The sequence below is a fragment of the Aegilops tauschii genome, chromosome 2, assembly GCF_002575655.3.
Source record: "Aegilops tauschii subsp. strangulata cultivar AL8/78 chromosome 2, Aet v6.0, whole genome shotgun sequence".
Lineage (NCBI taxonomy): Eukaryota > Viridiplantae > Streptophyta > Magnoliopsida > Poales > Poaceae > Aegilops > Aegilops tauschii.
In genome coordinates this window covers 18,045,225-18,059,015 of record NC_053036.3, presented here as the reverse complement: position 1 = coordinate 18,059,015, position 13,791 = coordinate 18,045,225, and the positions used below count along the sequence as shown (strand labels likewise).

At 45.7% G+C, this 13,791-nt stretch overlaps 1 protein-coding gene across 1 annotated transcript; it reads right to left on the bottom strand.

Moving 5' to 3' along the window:
- Positions 1–11,158: 11,158 nt before the first annotated feature.
- Positions 11,159–13,286, bottom strand: LOC141040625 (bidirectional sugar transporter SWEET6b-like). Its single transcript, XM_073506742.1, has 5 exons — positions 13,207–13,286; positions 12,854–13,070; positions 12,567–12,728; positions 11,903–12,022; positions 11,159–11,784 (listed from the first exon to the last, which is right to left on the bottom strand). Exons 1-5 carry the CDS (start codon positions 13,284–13,286, stop codon positions 11,623–11,625), a joined length of 741 nt encoding a protein of 246 aa, XP_073362843.1. The 3' UTR covers positions 11,159–11,622.
- Between the last annotated feature and the right edge of the window lie 505 nt (positions 13,287–13,791).

Here is a 13,791-nt window from a genome sequence, read left to right as displayed (position 1 = left end):
GAACAGGTGGCAAATGAAGTGTTTGGAGCTGTGTGGGGCCAGAAACCAACTCACTTAAGGCTATCGGTCTTCAGCTGGATTCAGCAGCTGTTTAGCAGGGCCATCTCCAGAAATTTGGGGCCTCGGGCGGAAACCAAAATGTGGAAAATTTCACATAACAGAAGAATTAATGTGGGTAAAGCATACTGTCACTTTATTAAAAAAATCCAGTCTGTTTTATTTGTACCTTATTTAAGCATATATCAGATATTATGCTAAAATGGTAATGTGATAGCAAAGCAATGGACGAACCTCCTGTTCTACCAAAAAGGACCATCTGTCTTGTATTTCTTGGAATATAATCTTCAATCATATCTTTGTACTATATCATATCTCCAAGACATCAATTTCTGCATCATCTTCCATAACCTCTATTGTATTATCATCACCACCATCGTCAACATTAACGTCTGCAGTTTGATTTTCAGAATCAAGTTGGCAGGCTCACTAAATATCTATCGAGGGCACTTGTTTGAGTTCGAGCCTCAAGATAAAGTCTTTGTTTTGCAGCACCGGAATCATGTTTCCTAATTCTAGTAGACATGATGATGATCCATGAACAAAACCTAACAAATTATAAGTGATCATTGATAAAACAGAGTCTAATTAGATTCATATAGTAATGATCGCTAGATGACTCTAGATCATTCAAATACAAAGAAAATAAATTGATAAAAAGAAACCTTGCTCTTGGATATTAAAACAATGTCTAAAGTGGATGTTGCTTCAAGTTGGATGTGTTGAGAAACAATTAACATGTTACAAGATTCAGAAAAATATCTCTAGCAGGGACTCAAAGCGTCATACTTGACCAAGCTGCAGAGCTGCTCGTTGCCTGTCGATGTGGTAACAAGGCAGCATTACGGGAAAAGAGTAATTAGGTTAAGTCTGTGTCTCCTTTTCGGCTAATTTTTTTTAAATAATACATTTTTTTTATTAAATTACAGAAATATTACGCTGAAAAAAGAATTTTCAAAAATAATACACCGTCGGCCCGCTGCAGGCCGACTGAGCCCAGTCAGCCCACAGCAGGCCGACTGGTGGCCCATCAGCTTGCTGCTGGCCAATTGGGCTGTCGGCCACCAGATCAAGCCCAGTCGGCCTGCAGTTGGCCGACAGGGTCCAGTCGGCCTGCAGTGGGCCGACTAGGCTCAGTTGGCCTGCTGTGGGCTGACTGGTGCATGCCACCATTTTTTTTCCGAATGATCGCTGGTTTTTTTTGTAAAACTTTGACGTATTCCGCACAACCCTTTCCCGCACCCATTTCCCGCCACCCATTTCCCGCCACCTGTTTCCCGCCACCCGTTTCCCGCCATCCATTTCCCGCCAACCCTTTCCCGCCACCCGTTTCCCGCCACCCATTTCCCGCCAACCCTTTGCCGCCACCCGTTTCCCGCCACCCGTTTCCCGCCATACCGCAGTCGTTCTTTCCCGCCATTTTCTCCTGTCTACCTATAAAACCCCCTTCAGACGGAGGTGGATAAGCATTGCAGTGTAGTGTAGTTGAGATGTCCCATTATCCTTTCGATCGTAGTTTTCACCCTGGGATGAGCAGGACTCTTCTGAGGCTAGCTACCGATTTCAGGATGGATAATAGGATAGTTCCATGGGACGAACTCACCGGTAGTGACACCATAATGAATGAGTTGGCTCACCAATTACGTAGGTCTGGGTGGCCTGAAAGGACCTATGAGGAGGTACGTAAAGAACTTCTTAGGTTGCATGACAGGTGGAAGAAGGTAGTGGTGCCGAAGAGTGAAACTTTCAGAAGGATTGCAGCAAATAATCCATGTTTATGGACTGAGGAGAGCGAGGACGAAGATGATATCTTCATGCCGCCGCTTCCGGGTTCTGCATCGTCGAAGGGCAAGAGTTCTTCATCATCGAAGGGCAAGGTTTCTGCATCGTCGAAGGGCAAGAGTTCTTCATCATCGAAGGGCAAGAGTTCTGCATCGACCGAGGATGACGATGATGACTTCATGTAGTTTTTATGCTGTATGTTGTGAGTTCAGTTACGTGCCATTTAATTTAGATGTACTTCTATCTAGTTGTTTGTAATGTCTCCTTGTATGAATATTATGTTCTATCTAAATATGATCTTGTAGTTTCGATAACAGAGTACTAAAATAGAGTAGGCATATGTCTCGTACATAAGTACATAGTCATTTGTCTCATACATAGAATAGACATAAGTCTCACACAGAAATAGATGGTAATGTCTCTACTGATAGATAGGAGCGTCAGTGACGACGTCTGGCCTGGCGGGGAGGCGGATCTCGAATGACAAATTCATCACATATAACTCGGTTTCCTGTAGCAATGCAACTCAACAACCCTTTTCCATTCCCATTCGCTCAGCATTTCTTTAATCTTGCCATCATCAGTTATGTCAATCAATTTTCTTTCCCCAGGGCCATCTGACTGCTTCCTGCTGACGTAGTACACAAAATCGTCTTCCTTCAACCCTTGCTTCAACATGAATTTAGTCTTCAACCAATCAAAAGTGAGGTCCACTTCACTAACTTGCACAACACTTGGAGAAAAGCCTTGGACATGAACAATAGGGCTAAGCACCCACTGAGTATCCTTAGCCATCTGCAACACACAAATCGCATTGAGTACCTAACCTACCCCTTAATATCCCCACTAACAAATATTAGACATGTCTATATATTACCAAGCTATATATTACAGAATATTAACGGAGCAACTAATACAATTCACCCACCTACAAGTATATTACGAATATTTGCCGTAGCAACTACAAATATTGACAGATTAATATATTTGACTGAACTGCCTATATTACGGACCTTTTTTCTGGACTACTACATATACTGACACTCCTAAATACTTGACATCCACATATGGGACGGATTATTACCGGAGCAACTATACATTTTTACACAACTAATTAGTTGGCATCTAAATATATTAACAAATACTACCGGAGCACCTACGAAAAATAAAATGTGGGCTGAAATATACCCTTGAAGCGTGCGTGCGAACGAAGAACGACGAACGGCGGCCACCAAACTGCCGGTGCTCCAACGAAGAACGACGAACAACAGCTTCACCTCCACCACACTGCCCCAACTTCACCACCACCACACTGCAATGCTTATGCACCTCCGTCTGAAGGGGGTTTTATAGGTGGAGAGGAGAAAATGGCGGGAAAGAACGACTGCGGTATGGCGGGAAAGGGTTGGCGGGAAATGGGAGGAGGGAAACGGGTGGCGGGAAATAGGAGGAGGGAAACAGGTGGCGGGAAACGGGTGGCGGGAAACGGGTGGCGGGAAATGGGGCGGGAAATGGGAGGAGGGAAACGGGTGGCGGGAAACGGGTGGTGGGAAAAAGTTGGCGCGAACATATGGCGGGAAAGGGTTCTTCATCATAGAAGGGCAAGGTTTCTGCATCGATCGAGGCTGACGATGATGACTTCATGTAGTTTTTATGCTGTATGTTGTGAGTTCAGTTACATACCATTTAATTTAGATGTAGTTCTATCTAATTGTTTGTAATGTCTCGTTGTATGAATATTATGTTCTATCTAAATATGATCTTGTAGTTCCGATAACAGAGTACTAAAATAGAGTAGGCATATGTCTCGTACATAAGTACATAGTCATTTGTCTCATACATAGAATAGACATAAGTCTCACACAGAAATAGATGGTAATGTTTCTAATGATAGATAGAAGCGTGAGTGACGACGTCTGGCCTGGCGGGGAGGCGGATCTGGAATCGGGGACCATCCCAACCTGTCGGGTGCCCTAATGTGACGAGGAGGAATCTCAGACTCTCCCTGGTCATGCTGTGTATCCTGTGTGGGGCCTGGTGGAGGTGTCGAAAACATGTTCATCCACTGGGTGTGCTGCGACATCTGAGCCTGTATGTTGGCCTCGGGATGTTGATCACTCCCCCACATATCATGTGATGCCGACATAGATGCCTGATATCCATAGGCTCCTACGCGATGGAACATTTCATCATGAAGAATGAGGTCGCGTCAATTAATATTGAAACCAATAAATATGCTGGGTGTGACGTCTGCTCTGGCTCAAACACGAAACTGGACGAGGGACCGTGTTGCTGTGGCTGTGGAGAAAACACGAAGCTCGACGTGGGACCATAGTGCTGCGGGTGCCACGTAGAACTGCCAGGTTGGTCAGCACGGGGTGGCCTGGTTGTCGGCTGATGTGCTAGACGTGGACGTGGTTGATGTCGGTGCATGGAGTGACGCGGCTGCTCCTGCTGGTGATGAACAACATCGGTTCTCCGGGTGCACGTGATAGCCTCGTACACAGTCCGTATCTTATTCTGAATTCTTTCCAAGAAGGGTTGTACCACTGGACGATGATGAAGAAGTGGTCCAGACGATAGTGATCCTCCAAAGGTGGTCACGTCGTCGTAGAGTTCGCGTGTCAAGGTAGCCTGCAAATTTCCATGACGATTAATAATGTCTGTCTCTTGCACGTCAAAGTATGTGACAACATTACGTAAAGAAAATATATCTTACCGCGTACTGCCTAGAGCCCGAAGTATCATAGCTCGGGTACATATCCGACGGAGTAGGATCCGGTATCTCCTCTGGGTGGGAGTACTCAACAATGCGTAACCGTGTTCCGGTCATGTAGCGCCGCAAATAGAGATTGAATTCATCGAGATCGAAATTGTGATTCTCGTGCCATAGATTTGTGTTTGCTATCTCCATTCTATAACATACGGCTCTAGTCTAACTAGCCAGTCAGCAGTTGTCATGTTCATGCCCTTCCTTGTCGTCCTAAAATTGTGGTGTGTGTTCAACAATTACCTAAAGCTTCGAATGGAGTACTATGAAAGATAATGCAACATTGAAAAACTGGTTAATACCTGTGGATGTGTGCTGGCACCGAGTTCTCTATAGGGGGAGGTAGCTCCAACTGCAGAAGACCAAATTGCCTCATAACCCTCTGTTGTGCCATCTCCTCGACGAAGACATCGAATATGATCTTAGATTTTGTCATCCAGTAATCTCGGTCCCTTGTGCATAGCACAGACATACCAGCAGGGTATCTCGCTTGTATGGCTGCTTCCGTGTAGGGCTGCCAGATGACCTCGGTGTACGCATCGAACTGCTCGTTCAATGCTGTGTATGCCTTCCTGGTCTGATCACTAGCAAAGCGTCTCTGCAGAGAAGAAAAGTTAGTAGCCGCTAGCATCGAACTATCTCTTGTGCAGAAAAAGTTGCATTAAACTACAACATGGTGCATACCTCGCGACGAGTCCAACACAGACCGAAAGTAGGCATGTCGATGCCGTCAACATCAAACATGGCGTCTATAGGCTCATGAACACGTACATCTGGTCGCCCTATAGAGAACCTCTCCCACGACCACAGCTGTAGGAATAGAGGGCATCCAAGAAGGGCTGGCTTTCTCGATGTAAGCTGGCAACCGTTGCACATACCTCGGTATGTAGCCGCTAAGACCGCCGAACCCCAACTCCTCTGTCTAATCTGATCCGCCGTCTGAGCGCTCGCTATCTCGAGTGCCATAGGGATGTAGAGGGCGCTAATAGTGGTGACATGGTTCTCCGTGAACATCACCTTGCCGAAAAGCCACAGTAAGTAGGCCTCCAGGCTCCGAGTGATCTGTTCCGCAGTCAACGGCGCCCGGAAGTTCTGAATCTGCATTAAGCGAACAGAAAGTTTTAGTAAGCCGCAATTATTTTCTGTAAAACTTTATGCACGATAACTTGAAGATAATAGGTAGGGGAAATTACCCGGAAATTTAGCAACCACTCATACTTAGGTCCGTGATGCTCCCATACCGGATCCGGAGCATCCGGAAGAACACCATGAAAACGTTTTGTAAGAGCTCGCTCCCATCCAGCCGGTGCGTCCAACGGTCCTACGGCATGACCTGCCAACAGTAGTCCGAGCAAAAGTGACACATCCTCCAGAGTAGGAGCCATCTCTCCCCATCTGAAGTGAAACGTGTGGGTCTCTAGCCTCCAACGGTCCACTAAGCAGCTCAGCAAAGACCCATCGATGGCGAGGCATTTCTCACCCGGGATAGACTCAACCAGACGCGCGAAAGGTAAAAGGCCGGCCCATTTCAACCTTCATCAGAGAACTTTTCAGTTTGTGTCTCCCATTTCAACCATTAATATGCATGTCAGTGTGCAAATTAATAAAGCACGTACCGCTGAAGCTATCCTGAGTGTATCTTCCAGTTTTCCTTAGGAGTGCGAGTGACCAAAGGCTCAAGCTTGCGCTCGTACCATATCGCAGCACGATGACCCCTATCAATGTTCCCATTCAGCAACCACAATCCTGACATTCCTGCACATACAAAATTCAGAACATAGTGTCACACTTAATAAAAATTCAGAACATAGTGTCACACTTATTACAAATTCAGAACATAGTGCCACACTTAATAAAAATTCAGAACATAGTGCCACACTTAATAAAAATTCAGAACATAGTGGCACACTTATTACAAATTCAGAACATAGTGCCACACTTAATAAAAATTCAGAACATAGTGCCACACTTAATACAAATTCAGAACATAGTGCCACACCACACTTAATACAAATTCAGAACAAACTAGTGCTAGCTTAGCTTCTTCCTCTCGCCCTTACTCCTCTACTGCCTCTACCTCCTCTTCTTCCCCGGTTGCCTCGTCCACGCCCAGTGACGAAAGTGGGACAATTAGTGTCCCTATGGACAAATTCATTGCATGGAATGCATTGCCTAGTCGGACCTCCTGCTTCAGATTCATCCATATCATTTCGGATGCGCTGACACTGCCGTCTGCCTCTACTTGTACGCATATGCTCTGGGTTTGGAATGTAACGCCTTTCGGCGGGGTTGACGCTGTTGAAATTACCCATTGATCAAAAACCCATCAGCTCACCTGTCCAGGTATTGAGGACAGACTCTTTCAGAAAATATGGAGACACAAACGATATTACGTCCATTCCAAGCTGCCCGCAAGCAGCAAGTACATGTGAGCAAGGTAGGTGAAGCAATTTCGGTTTATTGCATGTGCACTCACACGTTGGCCAGGCTTAATTGCCAATTTTCACCTCATGCGTCCTCAACTCATTTGCAAATCCGAATTTGTTGTTGCCTAAGCCGACCTCAAACCTTCTTTCTTGATTACTGATGGCGACTACAGTGTGTGACCTAGCTTTTTGCATCTTGTTGTCCATGTACTTCGTGACTCTTTCACAGTACCGTGTATTTGGGTTGTTCAAGATATGCTGCTCTGCTATTTGATGTCTGTCTCTGAAATACTTGACGGTGCCATAGAAAATACCCTCAATGATGGTTGTAAGTGGCAATGCCCGGTTTCCTCTAAGGACAAAGTTGTATGTTTCCGCGAGGTTCGTTGTCATGACACCGTACCTTGCTCCATGTGTGTCATGTAGCAAAGACCACCTCTCCAGAGGCTCATGCTCTATCCACTGCTCGAAGTACCAGGTGGGTCAAAGCCTGGCAGGTCACATAGCCCAACAGGCTCCTCCTCCACGGCCGCTGTTCCTGTTGCCAACTGTGCAGCTACTGCTTCAACATGTGCCCTCACCGCTGCATCTCTTGCAGCTTTCCTGTCCCTCACGTGTCTCTGCGTGCACACATTAAGTCTGTCGCGTATCAAATTGTACTTCCATAACTGGTTTTGCTTGCAGAGTTTTTTGAACAGATTCATCAGGTTCTTATTTCTAAACTGCGAGAAGAAATTAGCCCCCAGATGGCGCATGCACCAACGGCTCTGCAAGTCCTGCCATGGAACTTGTTCCTCAGGGCCTGGGTTTGTCAGTGTCCTTATCGCACTGAGTATACCTGCATGCCTGTCATGAAGGATGCACACATTGGGCTTCTCCTTCACAACTGATATTTTCAACTGCCTGAAGAACCATGTCCAACTTTCAATGTTCTCCCTCTCCACAAAAGCAAATGCCAGTGGGACGACTTGATTTTGGCCGTCTTGACCTATGGCTGTCAGGATCTGACCCTTGTACTTGCCTGTGAGAAAAGTACCGTCAACACATATCACCGGTCGGCAATGCCTGAAAGCTTCGATGCATACACCGAAAGAGAAGAAGAGACGATGCAACACCCTCACAGTTGGGAACTCTGCCATGAACATGTCTTGGATATCGATATAGGTGCCTGGATTCCGCTGCTGCAGGGTGTGGTGGAGGTAGACAACAGAGTCATATGCATCAAAATAAGAACCAAATCTCCTCTCAAGCGCTGCATGCTTAGCCCTCCAAGCCTTGCCATAAGAAATTATGTACTTGAACCTGGCGAAGACTTTTGTCTGGACTGCCTTCACTTCCATAGCTTTGCCCTGCACTATCTCATCGTAAAACAATCGAGCAATAAGCGTGGATGAAAGGTTGGCATGATCTTGAGGGATGCAGGGAATAAGACAAGTGTGATGAACTAAGTCACTTATCACCCAACTTGTGCCATACTTAGGGAGAAAGCCGTGCACCCTGGCGGGACAATCTGCGTTCTTGCATACCATTGTCAGGAATTTCTGACTGGACACCTGAGCTGTGAAAACCCTTTGCGTGGACATTGCCCAATTAATTATTGCATCCTTTAGGGCTTGCTTGTTCGGATACATAGCACCCGTCGCAATATTGTTCTGGTGATATTGCCAGGCTGAATCATGTCCATCATTCACGGTCATTGCAGATGATAAGTCATGATTCCACCATGCAGGATTCGGGACCTCCTCTGCATTTTCTTCTTCATCTGACTCGTCAGAATCACCGGCATGACCCCTTTCAACATCGCTGTCTTCTTCTTCCATCTGGTTCTGCATGTGCCCATCTACCTCGTCAGCGTCCACCTCGCCATTGTAATCACCATCGGCATTTCCTCCTTCTACCTGACTACTCTGCCCTGGTTCATAACCATAAGCATTTCCTCCTTCTACCTGACTGCTCTGTCCTTGTTCGTAACCATAAGCATTTCCTCCTTCTACCTGACTGCTCTGTCCTTCGTAGCCACCCTCGCCTTCATGTGCAGTGACCTCCTTCACGACGGGAAGCACTAAAGCAACAGGATTGCATCCCCTTCGTTCACAACCTTGTAACCACCGCACCCAATCGGAGTCTCCCTCTATTGGCCTCAAATAAAAGTAAATTTTTGAACTTGACCGTGTCCACAATGCATGAACACCGACGGTGTGTGTTTCAGTATCAAGACCTAAACTTGCCGCAATCCATTCTTTCAACTGACTAACAGACCATGTTTGTGGTGCGCTCATTGCCACCTCTATGTGAGTAAATTCACTCAGATCTGCTCCCAACTCATTTGTTTGGACAGTACCAGGACCATAGTAAAATCTCAACTTCACTACATCGGACATCTCGACTCACCTATTTTTTTTTAACAACGAAATACAAGTATTAGACATGTCTATATATTACCAGGACCATAGTAAATTTGACGATCAATATAATTTAATCTATGTGGACGATTATGATGAGTTGCTTGACTCTTGTTTTAATAATAATATAATAATAGATTATAGTTACGGTCCGTAATATAACCGACAAATATGATAATTCAGTTTATTTGAATAAATAGGCCCATGTTGATGTATTTTTTATTTTAATCTATTTTAAGAATAATTTAGAAAAAGGTATGCGTCTTTTTTCTACGATCATGTAAAATTCTTCGTTGCAAACAAGTTTTTATCCGAAGTTTTTTTGTTAGTAGGCCCACGTTGAGGCATTAGCGGGGTGCTATTGCTTGTTATGGGTTAAACTACAGCGTGGCAGTAAAAAAAAAACAGTGTGGCATTGAGACGTACTTTAGTTAATGGACTTTAGAAAATACGCAGAATAAAGGTTAGCGTGTAATCCGCTTCAATTTGGCATCGGATACGGACTGAAACGTTTTTTAACATGTAGTTGTACTTTTCCCTTTTTTGTTTGCTTGTTAGATTTCCATCACACTGACATGCTGTGCACATGCCGACCCGAACTCTTTAAAAAAATCTTGTCTCTTCTTTCGAACTTTTTATTCATGTTTCCAACTTCTTATCACGCACCTGTGTACGTGTCAAGTATTAAGCAACAACTTATTATCCCCACTAAAAACTAATACAATTCACACACCTACAAGTATATTACGAATATTTGCCGTAGCAACTACAAATATTGACAGATTAATATATTTGACTGGACTGCCTATATTACGGACCTTTTTTCGGAACTACTACAAATACTTACACTCCTAATTACTTGACATCCACATATAGTACGGATTATTACCGGAGCAACTACACATTTTTACATAACTAATTAGTTGACATCTAAATATATTTACGTATACTACCGGGGCAAATAACAATAATCGCACACAAAATTTATTTCACATCGAAACATATTAACAAATACTACCGGAGCACCTACGAAAAATAAAATGTGGGCTGAAATATACCCTTGAAGCGTGCGTGCGAACGGAGAACGACGAACGACGAACGACGAACGACGAACGACGAACGACGAACGACGAACGAAAAACTGCCGGTGCTCCGGCTCCAACGAAGAACGACGAACAACAGCTTCACCTCCACCACACTGCCGCAACTTCATCACCACCTCCACCAAAATGCTCACCACGACCACCACGAGCTACCCCATCAGTAGATCGAGACTTCTTTTGGCTGCCCTAAATGAGTTGAATCCATTCACGGTGCCAAAATCGCGAAAATCTTGCTCATTTAGATGTATAAATGGGTGGCATTTTTCTGTAGAGAGAGGAGAAGGGAAGAACACAGAGAACAGAAGAAGAAGCGAGCAAGGGGAGAAGAAGAAGGGAGGAAGGGGAGGATAAGGCACGGGCCGGCCAGCGCGTCAGGTGGCAGCACCCTGTCGGCCAGCAGCTGGCCGATCGGCTGGCGGTAGGCCGACAGGGGCGCACCACGCCGACAGCCCAATCCCTCCCCCTCGCGATGTGGCCCGACCAATCAGAGGCCGCCGCGTGCCAGCCGGGCCCGCAGTCGGCCTGCTGTGGGCCGATTAGGCCCAGTCGGCCTGCAGCGGGCCGACGGTGTATTATTTTTAAAAATAATATTTTCGGCGTATTATTTCTGTAATTTAATAAAAAAATGTATTATTTAAAAAAAATTAGCTCCTTTTCGCTCACACCAGGTTCAAGTTGCATCACCAATAAGATGCCCTTTGGGTGTTTTTGTGCAGAACAAAAGAGGACCTTGCCCGAAACATAATACAAACACATCATGGATATTGAATAATTTAATTTAACAAAGCCATCACACGCTGTAATTAACAAATCAATCGTATCATCACGTAAGAGCAGATTGAAAACAGGCAAGCATACATGGTGTCATAATATATATCTCTGGGATAACTCAGCTGCATTGGTATTTATATACACTTGTAATTTGCACTAGTAGTCTCGGACAGACGACAATGGTTCACGAAATTAAAGGCAATCTAAGACTCTGATAGCTAACAAAAAGTAGTACTAATTAACATCAACTTGTTGAAGTATCATCCGGTATTAACTACTCAAAATCTTCAGGGCTAAAGACGAAGCCAAGTTTATTTCTCAACGGTGACGGAGACGTTGCCGCTGGTAACGGTGTTTTTGGTGAGGACAGTGGGAAGTTCAACGTTCTTGCCCTTCTTGGGGGTCGACTTGTAGTAGTAAAAGTACAGGATCAGCTGGATGAGGCCGAAGATTGTACCGAGGGCATTGGGGATCTGCACAGAATTTAAAGGGGACATAACAGTTAGATCAATCCGCGCTGAGGAGTTCTTGATTGTATGTCTGGCTGGGTTTGCGAGTTCTTATTTCCAATATGTATGTGTATGTACATACCGTGATGTAGATGTCAAACTTGATGAGCGCATAGCCCGTCCAGCACAAGCCATTGAGGAAGTTCACCAGCGACAGGAAGAATGGCATGTACTCCACACTCTTGGTCCTGATCACTTTACCCTGCAAATAAGCAGTACAATGTTACTACTTTCATCTTAAATTTTTGAGTTATATTAGTATTTAGTACACTCGTAAGTTGGTAAAAGCGTCTGTAATTAACAATTAGCCTGAGCTAGTAATTCACCCGTAAAGGAAGTTTACCTTGAGGTAGAAATAAACCGTAGGCTTTTTTGATTAAAAATATATGATGTAGCATAGTGTAGAAGAACTTGGGTGCGTGAGAGGTGAACAACTCAATTCGGACTTTTTTAACAGGGTTTTGGCACCAACGTTAAAACATGAAAGGTGGGTGCAACTTGTAGATGGCATAGATTTTCAAGCAGAATCAACAACAAACAAGGTATACTACTTAACAAATTAAGGTCTGTCAAAAGCATCCATTAGAACTTTAAAAATAAATTATAGGCAGGTATTTTTCTAGACAACGCATCATTACCACACCATACGTGCACAACGCAGAATAATTAGCCACCTGAACTAACAAGTTAAAGAGGTTATCAAAGATCACGGGTCGACGATCCATAAGTTGGGGTGGTGTACGTACCATGATGGTGAGCGGGGAGGCGTACATGATGGAGCCGAAGATGACGCAGAGGATGCCTACGATCATGGAGCGCTTCTCATGGGTGTGGGCGCCGACGAGCACACCGGCCACCACGGCAGCCATGAACGCTGCCTCGATGGCCAGCACGCCGAGCATCTTCCACTGCACGCACAGCACAGGCACATGGCATGGGTTAGGGCATGCAGGAGGATCTTCTGTACAGAAACTAACGCCGAAAAGAGACAGTAGGCCGGATGAGGGGCATTAGGAGGGTGGCACGTAGGTACCCTTGTGTTCTTGGCCGCGTAGATGATGAAGATGATGATGTAGGCGCCCTCGATGACGAGGCCGATGCCGTTGATGGTGAGGACGAGGGTGCTGTTGGGGTGGACGATAGGGAGCCCGTAAAAGAACCAGAGCAGGCAGTTCATGAGCGTCGCCAGATAGGGGTCCGGCTTGAACTCCTCCACGTCCTTGGCCTTGTAGATCCGCCAGAACGTTGGCCTGCGTACGTACAAGCAGAAAACAAGTATCAGATTCATGCCCTAGCTAGCTACTACCCACAAGCCACGACCACCTTCGATGTATACAGATTAGACAAGAGGGAGACGAGACTATGGAAGCAGGGGTGAGGGCTTACACAGGGGAGAGGAAGAGGCCGAAGGAGATGACATTGCCGATGATGCCGACGATGTTGCGGGCCACATCGGCGGAAACCATGATGCTCAGCTAGATCGATCGATCGCCGGGAACACAACTCGATTGCTCGGGGGAAGACACGACTTGAGGAAGGTTGGTTCTGATTTGTTTGGGGCGTGGGTGGCCGAACTTATATAGCAGGGGGTTCCCCTTCGCCTTCCCCAAGTTATATCTGATGTGGATATGGTTACGGGTAGGTTAAACGGTTTGATTTGGGTTCAGTCCTTATTGAACTCCCTCTCCGGCCGTGCTCTCATTCAACGGCCGTGTCGATGTCTTCCTCGCCCGCGTCCTTTTTCCAGACGAAAAAGGATCACGCAGCTAGAAGCTAGCTCCTCTCCCACGTAACAATACTCCTACTCGGATAACCCCCATACAGTCGTACGCAAAGAAGCAAGGACCAACACCAACCCAGCCGGCGTCACCCAAGGACACTGCAAAGCCAAAGACCGACCCAGTCGGCCCAACGACTCCGGAAGCCCAACACGCGTGTTACCGGAGGCCATGAAGTGCTGTTTGTGCTCTA

What these genes read in the sequence shown, in the direction of transcription:
- LOC141040625 (XM_073506742.1), bottom strand. Translation starts at nt 13,286, where the DNA reads ATGGTTTCCGCCGATGTGGCCCGCAACATCGTCGGCATCATCGGCAAT. An exon ending in GGCCTCTTCCTCTCCCCTGT is followed by an intron (nt 13,071 to 13,206) that starts GTAAGCCCTCAC and finishes GTACGTACGCAG; the next exon opens with GCCAACGTTCTGGCGGATCT. An exon ending in CCTCCCCGCTCACCATCATG is followed by an intron (nt 12,023 to 12,566) that starts GTACGTACACCA and finishes GCTTATTTGCAG; the next exon opens with GGTAAAGTGATCAGGACCAA.